At 43.4% G+C, this 23,340-nt stretch overlaps 1 protein-coding gene across 1 annotated transcript; it reads right to left on the bottom strand.

The window, feature by feature from the left end:
• Nucleotides 1-2,102: 2,102 nt before the first annotated feature.
• Nucleotides 2,103-12,299, bottom strand: onecutl (one cut domain, family member, like). Its single transcript, XM_071469456.1, has 3 exons — nt 11,938-12,299; nt 10,110-11,494; nt 2,103-3,402 (listed from the first exon to the last, which is right to left on the bottom strand). The coding sequence occupies exons 2-3, from the start codon at nt 11,152-11,154 to the stop codon at nt 3,092-3,094; spliced, it is 1,356 nt and encodes a 451-aa protein (XP_071325557.1). The 5' UTR covers nt 11,155-11,494; nt 11,938-12,299; the 3' UTR covers nt 2,103-3,091.
• Nucleotides 12,300-23,340: the final 11,041 nt, after the last annotated feature.

The following is a 23,340-nucleotide window of genomic DNA, read 5'->3' on the forward strand; positions in this document are numbered from 1 at the left end:
CTACACACACACACACACACACACACACACACACACACACACACACACACACACACACACACACACACACACACACACACACACACCACTACCACTATCCTCATTCTGGATGATTCAGCCTCCTCTCTGATCTCTCCCCGCCCCCTTTGAATGCCCCCTAAAGCCCACAGGTCTGGCCAAGAGCGGACCCCAGACCAGATACCCAGAGAGGAGACGGGATGAAAAAAGCCTTCCCTTTGAAGTCTGCGAAAAAGTCGATGGCCTCTTTCATGACCGCCCGTCTTTCAAGTGCACGCTGTGAAGGGGGCCCTGGCAATCCACCCCTTCCAACGTTAAAGACAGAGAAAGATAGAGAGGGAAAAGGGGCAAACAGAGAGAGAGCAAGAGTGAGAGAGAGAGAGAGAGAGAGAGAGAGAGGGTGGAAAAATGACCAAGCTAACCTCACCACTCTTTGGCAGCATTTACACAGGGGTCAGAGAATCAGATCGTGGGCAATTTCCCCTGATTTTAAGTGTTCACCAACAAAATGCTGGAAAATCAAGCCACTTGCCACCTGTGCAAGTTGCAGGGGGAACCCTAAGAATCTTAGAGGGCCCAGAGCAAGCTCAAAGAACCCCAGAGGATCAGGAATGAACCCAAGAGCGGCCATGGACATACCCTATGAACCTCAAAAGCCTTGTGACAAAATCAGACATTTCTGCAAGTTGATAAATGAACCATAAGTCCCATAGAAGTCCTGGGACAAACCCTACAGGCCCTAAGAGGCCTTGCAATTCTATTAGAGATCGATCTCCAGAATATGAGGAAAAAACCAGGAGAACTCTAGAAGGCCAGGAATAAATCCTAATACCTTTAAGAACCCTAGGAACAAGATCCAAGTAAGACAAGGAACATACATTAAGAACTCCACCCTCCCACCAAACCCCCCAAAGTCCAGGAATGAAACCTCTTGGAACTGAGACAACTGGCAGAAGGGCTTGGCATGTGGAGGACAGTGAGATCACACTGAGCTGGACATAGACAAGACTGTCTGCACTGCACTGTGGAGGAGGGGGGCAGGTGAGGGAGATGGGAGGGGGGTCACAACCATGCATTTCCCCAGGCAGACACACAGTACGCATGTTTGAATGTGACCCTGAAGGACTCACACTCAACTGGGCCTTCAGACGGCACTTTAAGTGGGTCCCAAGACACTTTACACAGTCTGCCAGATGGCATTGGTCTGGACACAACTTTACAAGCAACCTGTGAACCTATGGGATGCCACATCTTCATTGTTATTATTCATAGTGTTATTAATTATAAATATTAGCACAACATTCAAACAAGCTTTGGCCTTGGCGTTAAGAGCTGACCGCAGAGACATTTGCAAGAGTAAAGAAATCCCCATTATTCTACAAAAAAAAAGAAAATGAAAACAAAGGCCAGGCCTTAAAGATAGAGAGAGATACGTAACATCACTGGGTGGGTCGGGCTGGATCGGGTTGGGATCAGGTACAGGGTTTAGGGATTCAGGCCGTACATTCAGGGAGGCAATGTTAATCTTTGGTATTACGATGGGATTCTACAGCTAAAAGTGCCCATCAGAAAAAGTCTTCAGTTTCACACAGACATACAGAGCATTGTTAAATAAATACTTACAGTATATAGATAGCATAAATAAATAACCAAATAAATAGAAAGAGGAAAGAAAAAGGGAAAACAATAAATACACAAATGCAGTAATAAATACGTTGATCAGATCAGCAGTTGCATTTGAAACGTTCTTGGTTTGATTTAACTATTGGCTATAAGGAGGCATGTTAAAGCCTTTCCTTTGTGGACCAAAAAATGACCTTGTACGTCAGCAGGGCTGAAACAAACTGCCCTGCACTTCCAATGTGTTTCTATAAATAGAGCGATGTGCTTGAAATCTGTACAAAAAGGGCTGAAAGAATCACATTCCTCCATTTTCTAGACATCTGTAAAAAAAAGATTTCATAATGGAGCAGAGGTGTGCACAGTTGTTTGGAAATGAGTGGAAAAAATACTACAATGTCACTATACATTGTGTCAGGTTTACCTCTTCCCCATGGAGCCTTGTGTTTAAAGGCTGTGTTTCATTTTTTGTTTTGTTTTTTTTTGGCTTGATTTTGAGTCAAAAATGGCTGTGGAGCTTTCAGTTGGAAGCTCAATGAGTCTTAAAGCTAAACGTTTGCACCAACAAGTCTGTTTCTGCGTCCTACTTGTGTTTATTGGTTCTGTCCTGGCGTACGGCGAGATGCACTGTGGTTCCCCTCCTTGAAAACTCTGATTCATTCAAGGCGGGACCATTTTCACAAAGCACAGGAAAAGCTCCTGTTGGATGTTAAATGATTGACAGTTGGGAGTCACGGACGCTACAGAACCCTTCGGATAATTCCAGGCTCCGAACTTGGAATAACGCCAAACAGACCTGGGAACCATCACCATGGAAACACATGCTAAGAAAGGGAAATTAAGTTCTTGGGAAAAAAAAAAAAAAAGATGAAGAAAAATAGCCTCTTCTTCCTCTTTCACCTTGATTCTTGAGGAAAAACAGGACCATAAGAAGATTGAGAAGGGTTAATGTCTTTGGATGATGGTGAACAGTTTTGATTAAGAAGTTACACAATGGAGCTCTCCAGATGTGAGCAAACGGCACCTCTTGATTCTTCACGTTTGGAGAGATGACTATAGATTTGAAGGTACACCAAAATATGCTTCCTCCTGATTTGTAATACCCTCATTATCTCTAATCTACATAATCAAAATAATGCAATGAGATGGTGTCTATGTAAGGGTGTGACTCTTCTATGAGTCAATCATCTTTGCACCCTTGACTATACAAGCAGGACCTCACATCCTGCGATCATATCACTCTGGGTATCGCCCCCCTTCCATTTCAAGGGAGCGATCAACTTTGGTTTGGGAAAATGCTTCATCTTCATAATATCATCTTTAACAGCTGGCTCCGTCGCTCCTTCTGATAACGAGGAGGACATTTATTACGGCTGATCTCTGCCTAGACCAGTCTATGTGCCCCCTTGCTCCCTCGGCGCCCTCCCCACCGCACCTCCTCGGCGGTCCGTCATCACGCCGTGCTGCAGGACACTGCGGAGGAGGAAACGCTGGAGCCCGAGGAACCCGTGGAGGAGGGACGGCCCTCATCTGCCCACTTGTTGAGGTTGCGTCGGCGGGCATTCATGAAGAAGTTGCTGACAGTGGAGAGCTCCAGGCCCAGCTGCTGGGAGATGGTGACCTGCAGATCTTTGGTCGGGCGGTGGTTCTCCCTGAAGATGGCCATGAGTGTGCGCCGCTGCAGGTCCGTGAATACCAGCCTTGTGCGCTTTGGGCCCTGATTGCGCTCAAGCTTGCTCTGCTCCTGCTCCTTCCGCTTGCAAGCTGCAGGCAGATGGATAAAAGATAAATTAAAAAAAAAAAAAAAAGGGAAGGGGAAACAGGTTAGCTAACAGACTTGCTGGCTAACTAGGACAAATGGATTAAGCTGAGGGAAAGTGGATTTGTTGAAAGAAAACAGATTAGCTAAGCAACTTTGATTAGTTAAAAGAGATGAATCAGCAACTTGCTTCATTGTGCAGTAAAGGAATCAAGATGTTCAGCCTATCACATCTTATTGCCAGTGAGCTGCTGTAAGGCTGCATGGATAAAACAGATCCAGATAAAACTACATCCAGGCCAAAGCCCTAAAGTTTTCCTTTATGGTTTTCATTATGCTCTTCATTCCCCTTTTGAAAAACAGTCAAAGGTTTTACATGGATCTGGCTTAAAGACAAAGTGCAAGAATTTGCTGTCGTCATCTATTGACAGTGGTTATGTCTTCCAAAAAATAATCACATTCAAAGACATGAACAGATGTGCAGAACACTTCTCATGTCACAAAAGGACCAATGAACCAAACAGTAATCATTTTCATCCCGAATCTTTCTCCCTCTTTTTCTTGTGATTATAATGTAATCACTGCAACAGTTAAATCTGTTACAGCCCTTATGGATTCTGGCTTTTACTCCTCTGTGTGTGTTTGACTTGTTTTCTCTTGGCCTTCTGAATGTATGTTGCAGCTCATGATGTTAAAGTGCAAAGTGAGAGACAGATGCCAGAAACATTTAAAGATTAATTCACTTACAGATTAGATTTTTTTTTTCTAACATCTTGTAAGTGCATTTAAACAAAGACGATTGCTGCAGTCACCACATTTTAGGCACACTTAGATACAGAAATATATTAAGAAAAACTGTTTTTTTTTTATTTTATGGTCCACAGAGGATAAAAGCATTTTTTCATTATCTCATTATTTCTCACTGTATTAGCTCCATGTCAAAGTTGGCCATGTTCAAACTTTTAAAGTGGTAATAGAGGCGATGAAGTCCTCTGGTAATTTATATTTTTAATATCACTGATGCTTATACCAGCCACAAAATCAAAACTCAGGGTCTAGGTTAAACACCACTGTAGCTGCAGCAGCCTGCCCAATTAGATAATATATGTTTCTTTACAAAAAGCATAAAATTTAAAAAGGGAAAAAAACCCTGCAAAAAGAAATAGTTTTGTTCAGTGAGTAAGAAAAATAGCCTGATGTGTGTGGGTTGAGCTCAGATCCATTTTGAGAATCAGACAAGCATTTTGAATTCAGGCTGCATGTTCTTCTCTGCATATCTATCGCTGAACCTTTCACCTCGAACACGCTGTAATTCTGTATTTACAGGAAACACAACACCAACCTCTGCCTTTGTGTACCGAGCCAACTCCCCCCCCCCCCCCCCCCCTTTTCTCTGCCCATCTCCTTCCACTTCCTCTCTTCCCTTTCCCTGAGTGGACACTTCAACATCATTAGTTTCTCATAAAAGTCATTTACATGTGGCGGCAGTGAGTGAGTAATAATCACTTTAGGAGGAACTAATTTATTTTCTATTAACGGTGGGTTACGTCAGGGGTGAGTGAAACAAGCAGAGTCGGCATTGCCCAGGGTGTTTAGAAGCCTTAAGTGGACTAAAACATATTTGGGTGGGTGGGGGGGAGTCATGCAATTACCTAAATGCACACTTTTAAGAGGTTTCAATCAGCACTGTGCAGCTGAGCGACTGTTTTGCTGATGGTATCAAATGCATTTCTAAGTGTAAGCATTGGTGTATGTGCACACAACACAACAAAACACACAGACACACACAGACACACACAGTGGGGAAGGACTGGTGCCGACTGGTGCTGATAGTGGACGTTTATTAAATATTGACCTGCAAATTGAAAACAGAACTTTTCTTTTTTTTCAGTTTTTGGCTTGAATGTGAAATAATTATCTTATCTAGTATGGAGCTAAATTCGGGCATATAATGTCCATGGTATTTGAGATGCTCTTTCAGAAGCTCTTCCACCTTCAGAGGAACAGAAATGTGGGGGTTACTCTGAGTCATTTGATATTTTTAGCATGAAAACAGCCTTCAGTGTAAAAACACCACAGGAAAAAACTATTTTTATGTCTTCACAATATGTTAAGAAACAGCCACTGTTTTTAACACATATCAACTTATTTCAAAGAATGTATTAAAATGTTCCAACTATTTGGAAAGTGCAGATCAGAAGAAAAATGACATGTTATTTTGAAAAATGCTTGAAAGAAAAAAGCTGCTTTCTGGTGGGAACTGGTTGCTGCACTACCAGACTTCTTCACTTGTTTCAAGAAAACAAGGTTTATGGAACTCTATTATTGACAGAAATGACTCGATTAGACGGAGATATCAGCTGGTAAAATCCCATATTTCAAACCCTAACACACACAGAGACACGATCCAACTCACACAGACTACAAACATACATTATATTAACTGCAGATGCTGCCTTTTGCTCTCAAGCCAGTGATCAATTGATTGGCTTACATCTTCCTATTGAGAAACATCTCACACGGCGCTGATGTTTACTGTATGACCGGCTCTTCACTCGCTCCAACTCGACGTGGCAAATTTCTCTCATTAGCAGAGCACTTGAGAAATAAGTGTGACCTCACTGCTGTCTCTTCCATACAAGTGCTATCACAACAGCAGCAACAGGGCTGTGGTCCACGGCCACGAGTGGGTACGCGGCACCGGGGCCACGATTTGCTCTGATGTCCGGCTGAGTTTCTGAAACTTAAGTAAATCTGGTTGTGAATTCCCTGCATACATTCTCCCCTAAAATCATTATCTGAAGGAAATGTTTTGACTCGGGGATGCACTCTTGTCAACTTGAGATTACAGGGGCCCTGTTAGCGTTTAGGCAACCAGAGCTCGTTTGCATTTCTGAGAGTTATCGAACGACGTCTCATTAAAATCTGAACAGGCCGAGATGTCAGCGGCATGTCAATATCACTACAATTTTTTTTTTTTTTTTTTTTTTTTTTCTTCCCAAATGCTACATTTTTTACAGGCGTTACACCATCCCCACCATCGATATTTCTGGGTTGGGGGTTGGGAGGTGGGCTGCAGCTATAGAAGGTATATACAGTGGTGCACTCTCAGCTCATGTAGTAATGAAAGGAATGACATGATAGTGCTGGCTAGCTTGCTTGTAGCGTGGATTTATGGCTTGTTGGAGGAGTCGGGGTGTCCTGCAGCTCTCCTCCTCCTCCTCGCCTCCATCCCGTCCTCGGCTCTCTCCCTTACCGACGATCATAACGCCAACCATTAAGTAAATGCTTCCTTATGCTGTAATCATGTGTAAAAGGCTCACAATTACCATGCTATAAATCCCCGGTGCTGGGGCTACTCCTGGAGACATAAATATTCCCCTATAGGCTTCTTATGATCGTGGGAACAGCCCCTAATCATGATGTACGCCTCTGTCTCGTGTTGCTGAAACGTGATCGAAAGCCCTTTCCCTACCCCCCGGCGTCTCAACCTACACCCCCCCACCCCAACCTCCCCTCCAAGCCAGAGCCCCCCCACCCCACCACCCCACGCCTCCCTCCTCACCCCCCCTTTCCACCCTAGCCCACCCCCTGCTGATTTCTTGGGCCAGGGGCTGATAGAAATTATTGATTAAATCTGTGCAGCTCAGACTACTCGACCCACAGAGGCTGGTTAACCCCTTCAGCGCCAGAGTGGGGGGAGCTGCAAGAGCCAGATAAAAAAAGGCAAAAAAAAAACCAAAACAAAAACAACAACCCTTTTTGTTGCCACATCGGCCTGTTTACGATTCCTGATATGTAAATGGAATCGGCTTTGACCTTTGAGCCTGGCTGGCCAAATGTGAACTGTATGCAGCAGGAGCTGGACAAGGCTTTGTGGCTTTCATTACTGTGGGGGTGGTGCAGGCACTGGAGCCGACACGTAAACCGCATTGACCTTTCTTATTCATTTAGACCTTTAGTCAAGGGCTTCGGCCATCATCTTTAAAGTTATAGTCTCTGATCCCCCCCTACCCCCCCTCGCGACTTTAAGTGTCGGAGCATGGCTGTATGGTCTTTATCCTGTCTTCTTCTCCAACTAAATCCTGATTGCCTCCTCCACAGCCTGAGGTTGGGCTGGAGATGCATCTCATATACAGTGTGGTAATCCATAGAGCGCACAAACACACACTGATCACACACACACACACACACACACACACACACACACACACAAGTGATACTGCGGATAAATCCAAGAGATCACCTCCTCCGTGTTTAGCAAAATGTCTCTGCAGAAAGACAATTATTTGAAAAGACAAAATGGCAGCAGCTACACGCCATAATTACTGTGCATCCAGCCTTGCGGAGCTCTGCAGCCCTCTGTATATAAGAGGCATAGTTATGGAAATAACACAGTGCTAGCTGGTTGACACTGAAGGGCCTTCTATGTATTTAAGCGAGTGTTGCATTAAGGAGGATCATCTTAAAACTTGAGGCGTGAAGCAGAGAGCACTTGAGCTATCTTCAGACTGGGGAGCACAGGGCACCGCGCATTCTAATTCCAGTCTCGATTCGCCGATGCGGCCGAGGTGTGTGTGGGCAAGGCGTGCTGCTCTTTCCCATGGAAATCAATAGAGGCTTGTAATTAAACAAAAGGGGGTTGGCCAGGGGGGAAAAAAACACACACACACAACAACCCCCTTCGGAAAGTAGGTTATGTAGAAAAGTGCCGAGATGTCCAAATTGTGGCTTTGCCAAGAACTAAATATGCAATTTCAGAGTGTGTGGGAGCAGAGAGAGAGGACCTTTGTCAAACATTAGCACACTTCCCTGTGTAGGGACTTTAATTTTTTATGAGTCTGATTGATCGGCTGCTCGGACTCGGAGCACTGACTCATTAAAATAATGTTTGTGTTTGTAAAGATGAAGAAACAAGGATGCTGCAAATAAAGAGGGAATGGTCAGTGATTAGAAATCTGCCTAAAGGGACAAAGGGCTGTTCTATCATGAGGAAGATTAGGTTTTTTGTGAGACAGGAAGAGACGTTTTGCATACAAAGTCTCAAAATCACAGACTCATCAAACAACATTTGTGTGGAAACTACGGCACAAACCCAGAGATAAACCGTCTTTAGATAAGAGGTTTGCGTGTGATTGGTGTAACGTTTTGCGAAATGCAGGATATACACATGTGCTCTCAGAGCCAAACAATCAAAGATCAATAATTGTGAAGGGATTGCAAGAGTGCACAATCATTACCTATGAACCCTATTGTGTTGTTGGGCTTAATCAGTGGAGCTGCTGACAGAGAGCGAAAAGCAGTGATCAACTGAGCAGGCTCGCACACACGTACTGCTCACAGACCCCCGCAGAGAGCAGACCACTTGCAGATACACACACACACACACACACACACACACACACACACTCGTATATGCTCATCTCATATTACTGTGTTCACTTGGATCTCTTTCTGTGCACCGTGTATCAGATGGGCCCTTGGTCCCTGTGGAGGTACAACACTGTAACATGGCACTGTACAGCGTGCTGTCGTGTCTTCAACTCACATCCCCATAGAATATTAAATGTCAAGCAGCAGATTACAATGTGCCTTTCAAAAAAAAAAAAAAAAATCGTTACCCCATGAAATCTGGATAAATACTACTAGGCCTGTAACTTATGATTTTGTGGAATATCAAATAATTTCTCAATTATTTTTCCAAATAATAAAAGATTTAAGTTTATAAAATCTGAAACCGAAAAACATTGAATTTGCATTGATAATAGAAAATAGCAGCAGATGCTCACATTTTGAGGAGCTTGAACGTGCCTTTTTTTATTTTTTGCTTGATAAGTGAATTTTATTAACTGATTATCCAAATTGTTGTAAATGAATTATCTGTCGGTGAACTAATCAATTCAGCTCTAATGATTACATTTACATCCAGTGAAGAAAATAACCTCTTTTTTTTCTCTCAGATGTGAAGAATCTCATGAAGCTACAAGGTGCTGCCTCAGAGAAGAACAACATTTGTATTTAGCCTCGCTGTAATTGCCTCGGTGACGACGCTGATAAAAGACGTCTGGCAGAAGCTCAAGTCTAATTTGCATCAGCTACCTTTGCCAAGTCAACTTCAGCCACGCGCTGAGCAGATATAAATCACTGCTCAAATTAATCAATCGCTCCAGAATGGCATATCTGCGCAAATTATTTTGTGGGCTCAAAAGCGATTAAATTGCCAACCGCTGCTGGAGCTGATCTTCATGGTTCATTTAAGAGGAGGGCAAATGTCTGTGGCTTTTTTTTATTGTAGCTACTGTACAAATCAATAGGAGCTGTTTGGGAGCAAAGTAAACAAAGGAACGGCACATATGGCCCTTTCTTGCTCAAACTGTCCTCAATGTGCTGATAAGTTCCTATTATCCAGGCTGTTGAGACAATAGCTAAAACCAGTGCTACATTCACTGTGTTGTGAAGAGGGAAAACACGAGTATGATGCTTTTGCTTTTCCTCATGTCTCAACCTGAGCTGCATACTGATTGCTGGAGAGAAGAATTTTTTTGGAAGACATAGAGAAGGAAGGTGTTTGGGGAAAACAGGGGAATAGTGTGTGTGTGTGTGTGTGTGTGTGTGTGTGTGTGTGTTTGTTGTAGTGGTCTCTGTGTGAGCATGTGTGTACATGCGTGTGTGTGTGTGTTTGAGGCAGATAGAGAGCAAAGCCAGATCTTACCCTCCAGCCGGAGTGAGGCCATTCTTTGAAACTCGGGCTCCTGGAGCCAGCGGGACATCCTCTTAAAGGTCTCGCGGCCGGACTTGAGCTTGCCCCAGGGCTTGGGGTTCCTCAGGAGGTCAGACAGCGTGCCCTGTGACCTACACAGAACCCTCTCGGCGAAGATGGCCTGGGGGATGCTATACCTCTTCAGCTCAGTGATGATCCTCTGGGCCACATCCCTGGTATTGATCTCCTCCCCGGTGCTGCCTCCACTGCCCTGCAAGCCCGGCAGCATGCCCTCACCGGGCGGGGACGAGGCGGACGACGAGGAATGCAGGTGCTCACCCATCTTGGAGGCCTGCTGGCTTGGGTGATGGTGGGGCTGGTAGTGCTGGCTGTAGATGTGAGGGTGGTGGCCCGGGGCATGCTGGTGAGCCTCCATTTTATTCAACTGATGCCCCACTGACACCTCGCCTCCTCCAAGACCCGGTGGCGACATCTCACGGCCAAAATCCGACGTCCGGCAGAACAGGCTCCCCCCATGGACGTCGTAGCCGCTGTGGAGCATCTGGCCACCGTTGCCATTGGGACTGTTACCCAGACTGCCATAGCCATGCATGGAGGAGCCCAGGCCTGCACCTGTGGAGGGGGGCGACAGGCTTTGGGACATGGCGAGGTCCTTGCCATACGGGTTGTAGAAGTTGGTGCTGAGGCCTCGGTCCTCACGCATGAGGGTGAAGCTGCCAATGACGTTGCTGACGGGCAGGCAGGGGTGGTGGTGATGGTGGTGGTGGAACTTGTCGTCAAAGGGCTGCAGGGGGGTCAGGGTGGTGTAGGTGCTGCCAGCGCTGGACGGGGAGTCGCCACTGTAGCCCAGCGCTGACATGGAGTGGTCGAAGCCCGGTGGACGAGGTTCTGGCTCCAGGGACATGGAGGAGCCCCCGAGGGAGGGCCTGGGGAAAGCAGCTGAAAGGTCCCGGGAGTGCAGCATGGCCCTGCCGTCCTGGCTGTGAGCCAGATCGGAGTGACTGTGGAGGGACATCTCCCCTAGACTCCCATCCATCTTCAATTTCAGCAAATAAATGTGTAACTCTCGCCCCTGTTGTGTTGTTGCTCTTCTCTTGTTATTGTTGCTCAGCAGCCGGGCCAACAGTCTGGAAGGTCTCTTGTTACACCAGACTATGGATTTATTGATTTGTGAATTAATTGATTTCCGGGCTTATGGGATGTCTAATTAATTATCTGATAACGTTAAGTACTGTCTTCAAACTCATTCAAACTCCCAGGAAACGAGGTCGCAACAGCATCAGGAGCTTTTACTGTGGTTTTTATTCTCGCTCCTGCACCAGCCCTCTGCTCTTGGTGCTCAGCTGCGTTCCTCGGCAGAAGCCTCGCTTTTGTGCCTGCGTGAGACAAGACAGGCGCTGTTACTACTCGCTGTATGGAAACTTTCATCGGATCAGAGAAGGAAAAACAGACGAATAACGCTCGTCTCGTCAGTCGTAGACACCAATTCACACTCATGCATCAAAAACAGCGACAATAACAGAAGCGTTCGAGTAATTTTACCTCACGCATCCCGCGGAACCCACGAAAGAAAACACCGATATCAGTGTTTTGATCACTTCAGCCAAATCTCACATTGGAATGACGGATTTATTTTTGCGTCTTATGCAAAGTTATAAATGCAGGAGCGGCGCGCATGCGAGGTGCTGCACATCACCGGTGCGCCCGCATATTTACGCCTCATGTAATGAACCCGAACGACGCGTTAAGTCAAAGGAAAAACGGAGATGAAGGCGCCTCTGAGACGTGTGTGCGTTTGCAGAGCGCCGGAGGATCCTACCTTTAACATCCACTTCTCAGAGCGCGTCCGCGGCCGTTGTCCCTCCTGTGCATCTCTCCGACCGTGTCGCCGAGCAGCCCTGCAGATTCACACAATTGGTCCGCTGCGCCCCGGGGTGCAACATTCACCAGAACCAGAGTGCACAAAACCATCTGCGGGTACAGCGCGGACCTCTCTCGCTGTCTTCGTCCCCCCTTTGCCCAGTCTTTGTTTTCCACACTCTAAAAAATCTCCAGGTCTAGCCTCGGTTTTTTTTCCTTTCTTTGCTCTACACTAGCGAGCTCTCCTCTTTTTCTTTCATTATCTCGTGAGATTTTCCTCCTCCTCCTCCTCTTCCCTCTGCCTGCCACTTCATCGATCTCACCACCAACTCTTTCTCATTCTCCTCCTCCTCCTCCTCCTCCTCCTCCCCCTTTGCTCACATTGACTCTCTGCTTTCAGTGCGTCACGGCCTTAAAAATCTGACAGATGTGCGATGAAATTCCTACTCCAATTAACCCTTTCTCTCCGGGGGGGGGGGGGTGTTTTACTGACAGGGCGGGGGGAGGTGTGGAGGTGGAGATGCTCCCTTTCTCATAACCCCACAGGTTAAGCCTCCTTTAGCTGATTGCATGCACAACTTATGAATTATGTGCACACATCCAGGTCATTCTGCTGCGCTGGGCCGTTTATTGTATCTGATCAGTGGGTTTTCACACAGGCTGCATAGTGTCGTTGCTATTGTTGGATACAATGACCTGTAACATGGAGACTGAATGGGCATTTCGTTTTTTTCCTCTTATTATTTTATATTTTTGGCATAATTTCATGATCATTTTTACTCTCATTACCTTTCTGATCTATAATATCAGTGCAGGAGTGGTCGAGATTATTAAAAAACTGAATAAAGGGTGAATATGCTATTATGTGAATCGCCTCACTAACTTATTGACTTCAGGAAAAAAATCCATTTACACTCTGCTGTGCGCCATCTTCACACCAGGCCACATCCTGTATTTCTTATTTTTTTATTTTTCCCCATTCAGCACCAAACAATACAGAAGCCGTTTGTATTCCTTTCGTTTCCTGACTCCTGTGGTTGGTTTAAGACAAATGTAAATCCCACTGTCTTGGAGTAAATGCTGTCAAGTGACGCTTGTGTTTGGCCCGGCTCTTAATCAGCACTCAGCGCTCGGCTCCATTCACTAACACCGCCGCCAACACTTCAGTCTGGAAAGTCCCTCAACAAGATCAATGCGACCTTTTTTTTTTTCACAAGACCCTCGACCTGCTGCTGCAGCACGGAGCAGACACTCTGCAGGCCCGGCCCTGCGAGACTCTCCACTGAATGCAGAGATTTAACGCGCAGTGCGTGGAGGCGTGAATTTGTGTCTGATTTGTTTGGCGACAGCGCGCATGTGTACGTGCACGCAGGCCTGGAGGCTGCTTTATGCTGACGCGCATGCACGGTTGCCTGAGACCTGTGCGTGTGTATAAGAAGCAGAAATAAACATCTGCTCTGCATGGCCAGGCCTCGGAGAGAAACCCAGAGACAGACAGGAGCAGGGAGGCAGAGCGCATACTAATCATATCTGTCTGTCAGTTTAATTTTCAGAGATGAGCAGCTCTGGCGTTTGGAAACAGCGGAGCGGTGCGCGGTGTGGGACCGCCAGCTTCCCGGAGCAGATGCTGCCCTATCGATCCGCCCTGCGCGCAGCCAGCACGGAGGGATGCGCGTATGGATGGCGAGTAGCTGGAGGTAAAAATGGTCAACGGCTACAGAGCGAAAATAAAAGGAGGTCGGGGTGAAAGTTCACCTTCTGTGGCTGGAAAACCCGAGAAGGCTAGACTGACACCCGAGCTGCAAGGCCCCCGAACTTTTACACTGCGGGCTCAGAGTGGAAACCGACACCCGGCGGGGTGTTGTCAACATGAGGCTTTGCATTCAGCCTCATATAATAAAATGTCGGAATCATCTCCCAGTTTCGTGTAATGAGCAGTTATTAAGAGAGATATATTTACATTACATCTGCCGAACTGATGAGTTCAAGCTTCCAGTAGTAAGGTCATTTCCATTTAAAGGATTTAGCTGATGCTCTCTCATCCAGAGTCACTTTCCTTACTGAGAGCAGCAGCAGAATCAGCAACATTACAGCCAAAACATTTACATTTCAGCCATTTAGCTGATGCTCTCAGAGGGACTTACAGTGAGAGCAGCAGCAGAGCCTCAGACCTCCCATTACCAATACAGGCAATAAATATACTGTGGAATACTCATATTTTAGCCATTTAGCTGCAGCTCTTATCCAAAGTGACTTCAGATTCGGTGGGTGTAGAATAAGCTTTTAATCTAAAGCCAATATCGAGCGTGTTTGGATTTTAACCATTTAGCTGATGCGCTCATCCAGGGGGACATGTATGGCTGCATCAAATCCTGCATCGCCAATATTACAACAAGCCAATGGCGAGGAGGTCAAGGGTCAAGGGGCATCACTGTGACCTTAAAATGACCATGCATGTGCTGGAAAATAAACAGAATCAGCCAAAGCAGAGGCGGGAAAAAAATGGTTTATTTTCTGGTGTTGAAATGGGAAAAGGAAAAAGAGGGGGCGAAATGTGTCTCCAGCTTGCGAAGGAAGAGTGACTTGTCAAGATTCATAAATTCATATTTTATTAGAGGAAAAAAAAAAAAAAATAGAAATAAGCAGAGGCGTGGTATGTTCTGCAGCCATGGACGTGCTGTGCATGCTGGCCCAGAGGCCTGCAAACAGCCCCTCTGCTGCTGCAGCAGCTGCAGGAGGATGGAAGAGAAAAATACAGCGCAACATTATTCATCCTGCATTTACACTCGCCCCCAAATCTGCAGTTTAATCACCGGGTAAACGTGATCACTTGTTGGTAAATGATAATGGATGGAGCGCACACACGGGGTTGCAGCTCTGAATGAGATATTGACTCCTTGTTTGCAGCAGCGAAGAAGAGAAAAAAATGTAAATGACGGTTTTAATTCAGCGTCCAACAGTGGAAGAGGAATCTTAATCTGAAGGATTAAAATAGCAAAAGCAGCTTCCTGTTATTTCTGATGACTTGATTTATGTGTTTTCGCCTAAAGAATGAAATCAGGTGTGAAGACTCTTCCAGACATCAATGTATTTCTATTTTTTTATTGTGTAAAGTGTAAAAATGTGATAATAATTCTCGTGTTTGGATAAAAGAGACTGATGATGATGTTGTTGTTGCAGGGTTTTGATTCTGAGTCTCAATTGGTCGCTTTGTTTTCATCTAATCTGGATTTCTCATGTATTATTTAATCACACCACACACACACACACACACACACACACACACACACACACACACACACACACACACACAGTGAGTGAGAGAGAGAGAGAGAGAGACGATGGCTGCTAAACATGACATCTGAAACTAAATCCGTACATGTTCACTTTGCCTTTTCTGCCTCTGCAGTGAATGTGTGTGTGTGTGTGAGTGTGTGTGTGTGTGTGTGTGTGTGTGTGTGTGTGTGTGTGTGTGTGTGTGTGTGTGTGTAGACAGTACAGTAGCACATAATACACACATAACACACGTTATTTTTCTAAGTCATTATTTATTGTCACGTAGCCTATATAATGGTGTAATAATACACATCATACAGTACACTGTATTTGGACAGCAGCGCTTCCGTCTCTTAATTTGAAAAGCAAACAGACAGGATCATAATATCAAATGTCGACTTATTCAACTCTTTTAGTGAGAAAAAATAACTTCAAACATAAAACAGAGCAAACAAAGCTCAGCAGGAATGAGCCTGGACATTTCATGAATGAACATAACTATCAGCTGAATGCCTCAGGTGTTCATCCCCCGTCCTGTCTCTAAACTGAAGCTCTAGCTAAAGATCAACCAATAGTTTTCATCAGTTTTTTATAATAATCAATAACCTTTGTTACTGTACTTTAAGGTCCTATCAATGCTATTGCCGTTACCTTGGAAACTTCCTGTTGTAGATTATAAGCTCTTGCGTTAAAGTGGAAATAGAAGTAGGCTGTTTAGCTCTGTATATCCCGAACATCTCATATCTTCTGCCGTTTTTGAACGTCACCTAATACACATTCATTTTAGCCAAATTTCCATTTTTCAAATGTGCCAGACCTTCTTCACAGGAAACATATTTCTAATTTCCTGAACTCATTAGTGCGCAAACAAAAGCACATCGTTCATTCACGTACTGATTCCAACACAGAAACTGTGACTTCTGCTCCAATAAACTACTGAAACAGTCATTTCCTCCACCTGTCACCAATTCTTTTATCATTATTTTAGAATAAACTTTATTTGCCAGTAAAAGTCAAAATGAAACCCTGTTGCTCGCTGGAGTTTTCATTCTTCCTTTATATATTTAATGAAGTTGACTCTGCAGCTTGAGCCCAGCCTTCATGTTTAGTGTGTGCAAGTTTGTTAGAATAAAACTTTTACAGCAGACATCAGAATCTGACAGTGATGAATTTTGATTGTTTGAAATTTGATGTTTATTCAGTAAAACACTGGGAAGTGAAACTCAACAAATGAGCTTAACTCTAAACATCATTTTAAACTCCTACATCGTGAATAATATCTTATATCTAGAATACATATAATAATTTAACGGCTTCCACAATTTCTACCTGTTATTTTTTACTTTACAGCTTAATAGGCTACATCAAACAAAGTGTGAAAAATGGCTCAGCTCATTCCAAACGTTATAAACACTCTAACACAGTATTTCTTACTTGTTAAAACACATAACCACTGCATGCTTTTACAAAGAATATTTTTAAAACGCATTTATTGCTTGTCTGTAATCGCAGACACTTACATCGCAATGGTGATTAAAAAAAAAAAAAAAAAAAAAAAGTAAAAAATGTAATTCATTTACAATTTTCTTATGTATTACAATTTTAAAAAATATATAAATAAACTGCTGTTTTATTTAGAATCTCAAGCTGCTTATTAACGTGGAGACACTACACTACATTGAAATGAAAACTTTCCCAGCATCACGTAACGAGCCCGTGTTACTGTGACACTGCTCTGGGTCTCTTCCTTTTCCTGTCGTCAACTCCCTTTTTATTTCTCTCCCATCCCTAACCAATCGATGTAATCAATTATTACAACGAGACCTGGTGTTGCACAGATCACAATGTGAATAATCAATAACTGAATTAATTCGACGGGATTAGATCTGAAGAAAAAAGAACAAAACAGTAATGGCACTAATAATGGTAGAAATTAGCACTGATGAAAAAAACAAAGCAAAAACATATCGACTCAGATTTAATATCAGATAACATGAGTGACTGTGCAGCATTTATTCTGATGATTATGAGGTTCAAATAGGTCTTTCATCAATCTGATCTGATCTGTTATGCTACATAAAAATTATAATGATTAACATGATTCAGGTTGATCCTTCCTTGGCTCTTTTTCATAAACCCTTTAAAAAAATTGCTTGATATAAACACACATAACCTGCAGGCAAATGTTTGTCCATGCAGGCCTGTGCAGTTCATCTGCATCAGCAGCATGTGGCCTGCTGCACAAACGCACCTTTCTACCTGAGTGTGAGCACACCAGTGATTCATTCCAGCTCCTTTTACTCCGCATTTTATATTATAGGAAAACAGACAAAGGCAAGTCTCGTTTTATATTATAATATCTGAATAATTCCACAGCCTATATATTTCCCAATATATTCACAAGTGGTCACATTAGACTAAAATTCAAAGACGATTTTATCCAAAAAGTAAAAATAAATAAATAAATGCAATAAAATAAAACACACTCAGAGTCCATTTTCCTCCATCATGTCAAAAATGTAAAATACTGTAGCTGCTGCTGGGAAACTTTGAGCAAGTGAATGAATGATAATCACGTTATTTTTCCTCCATTATTTGCAGGTTTAGTTGCAAGAATGATCGTGTACGCCACGATGTGGAACTTTGACTTCACAGTGTGAATAATGTTATTATCGATCACACTTGGTTTCATGCAAATTCTGCTCCTTTAATTCACCGGTTCGCCTCCTGCGCAGAGGAAGCCAATAATGCGCAGAAACAACACAAAAAAATACAAAGAACTGGTTTCACCTGCAAACATTAGGCCTGCACATGAGCTTAAATATTCAGCTGAAGATTGTTTTAGATATTTTTTTTTTTTTTTTACTTCACTACTTTGGTATTAAAAGTTTTTCTTGGATTAATGTAATCAAATTGTCTAAAATATAATATATAAAAAATAAATGCCTTTATATTGTAAAATTCTGCAATTAGCTTAGAGTTGAAGGAATGAGTGTGTGTATGTGTGTGTGCCCAACATGAACGCGCGCCAGTCAGTCAGTATCGATCCAGGAATTTTAAACAGCCTCCTATTTGCCCTACAACTATTTTTCATATAAAATGTAAATATCTGCCTCTGTAATTGGCTCCGCTTTCTTTATGCAAATGAAATTATGTGGTGGCCCGGGTCGTGCGGGGAGGAAAGGAAAAGTGTTTAATTTATGCAAAATGAAGCTCAAGGGGGTGCAAAGGTCGATAAGTTGCAACTTGTCTGAGTTTATTTCTTTTCTTTTCTCTCCCACTTTTGTTTGCTTTAGCTCTGAGTCAGAGCTCAATGGAAGTTTTTTTTTTTTTTTTTTTTTAGTTTAACAATTAGTGGCCTCCATCATTAGTTATACAGCAACAACAGCACTTAGCTCAAGCCCTGCACTTACATGCTTTGCTACAGGGGAAGTTTTTTTATAGTGGATTTGAAGTGGATTTAAATGTGAAAATCCAGTCACTTCCTCAGTGCAACATTTCCTGTCTGTTGAACCAGAAGGAATGATGCTTTTATTTTCCTCTGCTCATATTTAGGCTGTTTTATTTTGTATTTAATTATTTTTCTTTGATGTTAGTTCTTAACACTGCCAATAATTTAGCCTATTAACTCCCCAAAGTCAAATTATTATTATGATTAATTACAATAAATCTTTTCTTTTTTTTTTTTTTTTTTTGGTGTAAGGTGAAGACCAATTAGCTGCCACATGAGAACCATGACTATTATTTGCATCATCAACAGTTTAAAGTTACTTTACCAGGTCATTTTGAAAGATTATTTATGTCAAATAAATGAAAAAGTGTAAGATAGCAAGCAAATAAATATGAATGCAAGATTTATAATCACAATTAGAAAAGTGATTTGTTGTTTTCTTCCTGTTTTCTAATGTAAGACTGTAAAAACATGAGCAGAGTGAGACATCTCTTAGCCAATTTTAAGGAAACAGGGCCCACATGAAATACACACATCACACATGTTTTTAAAAAATGGAAACATATGCAAAAGAAGCCCCTACCCGACACAAAGATGTCAGGGCCTGTGGTGCTGTCACTCCAGGTCGCACACTCCTTCACAACCACATTAAACACAACAGGAGCCACTATAGCTGCCACCAAATTACCCAGCAAACTGTACAAGATGCCTATAACTGTTTTTTGCTCCAAACACACATCATATATATATATATATATATATATATATATATATATACAGAAACTGATATATACATATATCAGTTTCTGTTCTGATCCTGCTGCCTGGTGAAAAACTCCCAACACCACCTCCTCCTCCAGTACAACATGCAGACACACCCACTCAAACGCTTCCAAATAAACGTACAAATAAACAAGTCTGCCTCTTCCTGCACCCTCTGCCCCCCTCCCTCCCTCCCCCTCCCTCCATCTTGCCCTCAACACCTTCCGGTCCTTCTCGGAATTTAAAAAAAAAAAAAGCCTTTCTCGGAAAACCTTGGCGTGCATCTTAAGAAATCCCTCGCCACACGCTGCTTAACATAGTCACCCACTGATAAAAATACCATTTAAAAAGCATCTGCATATTGATCACACGATCACAAACCAACAGACACTGAGCTATTTTCTGCCACGGTAATGCATGCTCTTGCCTCGGCCTGTCAGCCTTAAGTGTGGGTGCAGGTGTGTGTGTGTGTGTGTGTGTGTGTGTGTGTATGTGTGGATGTGTGTGACAGAGCTTGTGTGGGTGTAAATGTGTGTGTCTCACAGCGCAAAAGTGTGTGTCAGTCTCTTCAGCCAGTTAGCCAGTGTAACTCGGTGGGGGATCAAAGGCAGCAGGATTTCTCCCTTTTTCCTTCCTTGGTTTTCCAGTCAGGTCACCCCCCCCTCCTTTGCATCTACCCCCTCCTCCTCCTTCTCATCCTCCTCCTCTTCCTCATCCTCCTCCTCTTCTCTTTGCATCCGCTCCTTGCTTCCCTCTCTCCTCCTCTTCCCAGTTATTCCCTGATTTTCCTTCCCCGCTCGGCTGTTAAATCCACTCTGCATCCTTTTCTCTTTCTTGGCCGTGGCTGCTGCTTCCTCTCCGTCCCTCCGTCCGAGGCAAGGCGAGGAGGAGTGTGCGTGTGTGTGCAGCCTCGTCCGCCTCTCTTTCACTCCCTCTCCCTCTCTCTCTCTCTCTCTCTCTCTCTCTCCCTTCTCTCTTTAATCAGCATGTTAATAAGAAAGGTAGCTAATCAATACATTCAATGGCCTGGCTTGGCGATTGATACCATCTCCATCCACCTCCCCCTTGCTCTCCACTGCTAAACACGCACACACAGGGACACACACACAAATACACAGCTAGAGGACTGTCTTAGGTGCAGGGGCCCTTCGCTGTAATTTAGTCAAGTCACTTTATTAAGAAAGCTCATTTAAAAACAGCAAGTTGACCATAGCGCTGCACTGCTTTCATCAATTTTCAAGGCGAGGATGAAAATCGGCGAAGTAAGGACAAGCAACACAGATACTATACATGCTGGGGGAGACCGTGATGCAGGTCCAAATGCCAAGGAATAAAAATGGCCTTTGAGGCAGGACATTAAAGTTTCAACAGTGGGGGCACTTCTACCAATATGAAGGAGGCCTTTCCCCTGCCTAGGTACCACATCGACAAAGGCTTGATTCCCTTTGTGTTTCCTGTGCAGTGAGACTGTCTTCAACAGTGTTGGTTGCTCAAAACGCTACAAAGACCTTGTTTACTAGACAAGGACCTCTTGTCTAGTGGAGGTAAATATGGAAGTAGCATGATGTTCTTGTATTTCTGCAAAACCCTTGCATGGAGGAATTTGTGGCAGATGGATAGGTAAAAAAAGTGTGAGATTTTGTGAAGATTGCTGCTCATGTTCCGTCAACGTTGGTTTCTTTTAACCACGACCAGAGTCTGACAAATACTTTTGTCTCGCTGCTGTGTGTGACAAACTAAACTTTGTAATTTACTTTGAAAGGACCTGTTGGTTTCAAGCTAGAATGTGAAGCAGCCACCAGCTTTAGGTTACTAAAGACTTCAGAGACCTGGAGGATTGGTTTTGGATTTGAGGGTTTGAAAGGTCAGAGATGTAAGAAGAGGCCATTTAGCCTTTAAAACAAAAAGTACGATTTTAAAATCAATTCTATGCCTCGCTGGACGCCAATGAAGGCAGGCTGGCACAGACAGAATCCGTCTTTTTCACGGCAGCTGGGACAAGGACGACTGACTAATATTTAAGGAACTTCAATAGGTGACAAGACATGAAGAAGTGAGTAACTTTCTGCAGATCACGGGGCCAGAGGAAAGTCTTGATTTTGGAAATTGTTCACAGCTGGATCGAACTGTCAGAATGATTTGCTTCTCAAAGCTGAGATCAGAATCAAAAATGACAACAAGAGTTTTGGCAAAAGATTTAAACATACGTAGGTTTTTTGTTATTGTGATGGACTTGAGTGTCAAAGATAACAATCTTTTGTAATAAATGACCATTTCCCAAATGTCTGGGACATGACTCAGTTTACACTTTTGCTCTTTTCCCTCTCCCTTGTTCTCCTCTTTCAGTTGCTGTTAAAGGTATGTGGATATTTGGCCAGGGAGGTCCATGCAGCCCTTTAGGGCAAGAAGATAGTTTGGAGTCACAAGGGAAGGGAATATTTAAGAGCTGAATACTCGCACAGCTTAGGGCTGCAAACAGAGAAACATCTCGCCTTGTACCAAAGCAAACATCCACTTCTATCTCCCTGTCTCGCTCTCCCCAATATTATTAATAGATAGGAGGGAGGAAAGCACACAAGCGCTCACACAGAGACACATAAGTCCTCCCTCCTCAGGATATGGAACTCCAACAGACATGAAAACGCTCAGGCTCCTTCTGAGGAAGACATGAGAGGGATGGCACAGGATGAAGGGAAATCCTTCATACAGGAAGAACACAAGCAACAGCCAGAATGCAAGGTGGCCTTTCAGGGCTGACTGGATGGGTTTCTCCCCATGACCCTCACCCCGACACACACACACACACCAACACAACACACACACACAAACCTCACACCCCCTTCTGCACTGCTTTTTTGCCTTCTGGTAACTTCTCTCTCAGTGCAGAGCTTACAGTGTGATGTAGATCCTTTTACATTTGTCTCCCAGTTTATATCCACCCCCCACTCCCACCCCGCTCTTCTTTTCCTCCTCCTCCTCCTCCTGCTTTTTTCTTGTTCTCTTTTGCCCTCCGTATCATTTTTCACTTGCACAGTGGAGCAATCGATATGTAGAAAAGCGCTACGGTATCATATATCATTGTAGAATATGTGATATAGATTATGGCCAGTTCATGTTTACAGTATTTTTCTTTTGTACTGTTCAGATCACGGAGGGTTTGTGAGAAGTCACTGAGCATTTATTCTGCTTTTTAAACAAAACATTTAATACAGAAGGATGTATAAGTAAAAAAAAAAAATCTATATGAATAAAACATTTTATTTCATTACATTGCATTCATTTCTATGCTGTGAACTCTTTCACTTCCTGCTATTGGAAGTGCTGCATGTTTACTTTGAACTATGACAATAAATTTCCTCGACCTCCTCTGTGATTTATTAAATTGCACATTTCAGTAAATTGCTTTGGTTCTGTAATGAGAACAGCAGTGTGTTTTTACTGTGATTGTGGGAAGACAATATCCCCCATCTTCAAATTTAGGCAATATGTTTTGGACAATGACTATTTGAATAGCTTTTTGTTTGTCAAATCAATATTTTCATATATGGTCAACGGCTCCTCTGGAATCACACGGGTGTCATAAACATTTTTCAGGCGAATCTATTTTTTGTTGAAAATTCTACAACAGGAAACCAGAAACCTCACATGATCTCCATAAACCCAATGTAACAGCTGCTTTCCAATTTTATGTCTTCATAATGTCTGTCATAAACATACGCAACAGCTACAGAGCAATACGCAGACTTGAACAAAGATGGCGGGCAACATTCATAACATTCTGTGATATTGTCTTTCTATATTCCTGCTTCACCTGTTTTTCCCTGCAAGCTGAGGTCCAGTTTCATTGCATTATCTGCATGTCCGGAGCGTCCC

This window comes from Trachinotus anak, unplaced genomic scaffold (assembly GCF_046630095.1).
Source record: "Trachinotus anak isolate AG129_WGS33_773 ecotype Australia unplaced genomic scaffold, CSIRO_AGI_Tana_v1 ptg000032l, whole genome shotgun sequence".
In the NCBI taxonomy this organism is placed as follows: Eukaryota; Metazoa; Chordata; class Actinopteri; order Carangiformes; family Carangidae; genus Trachinotus; species Trachinotus anak.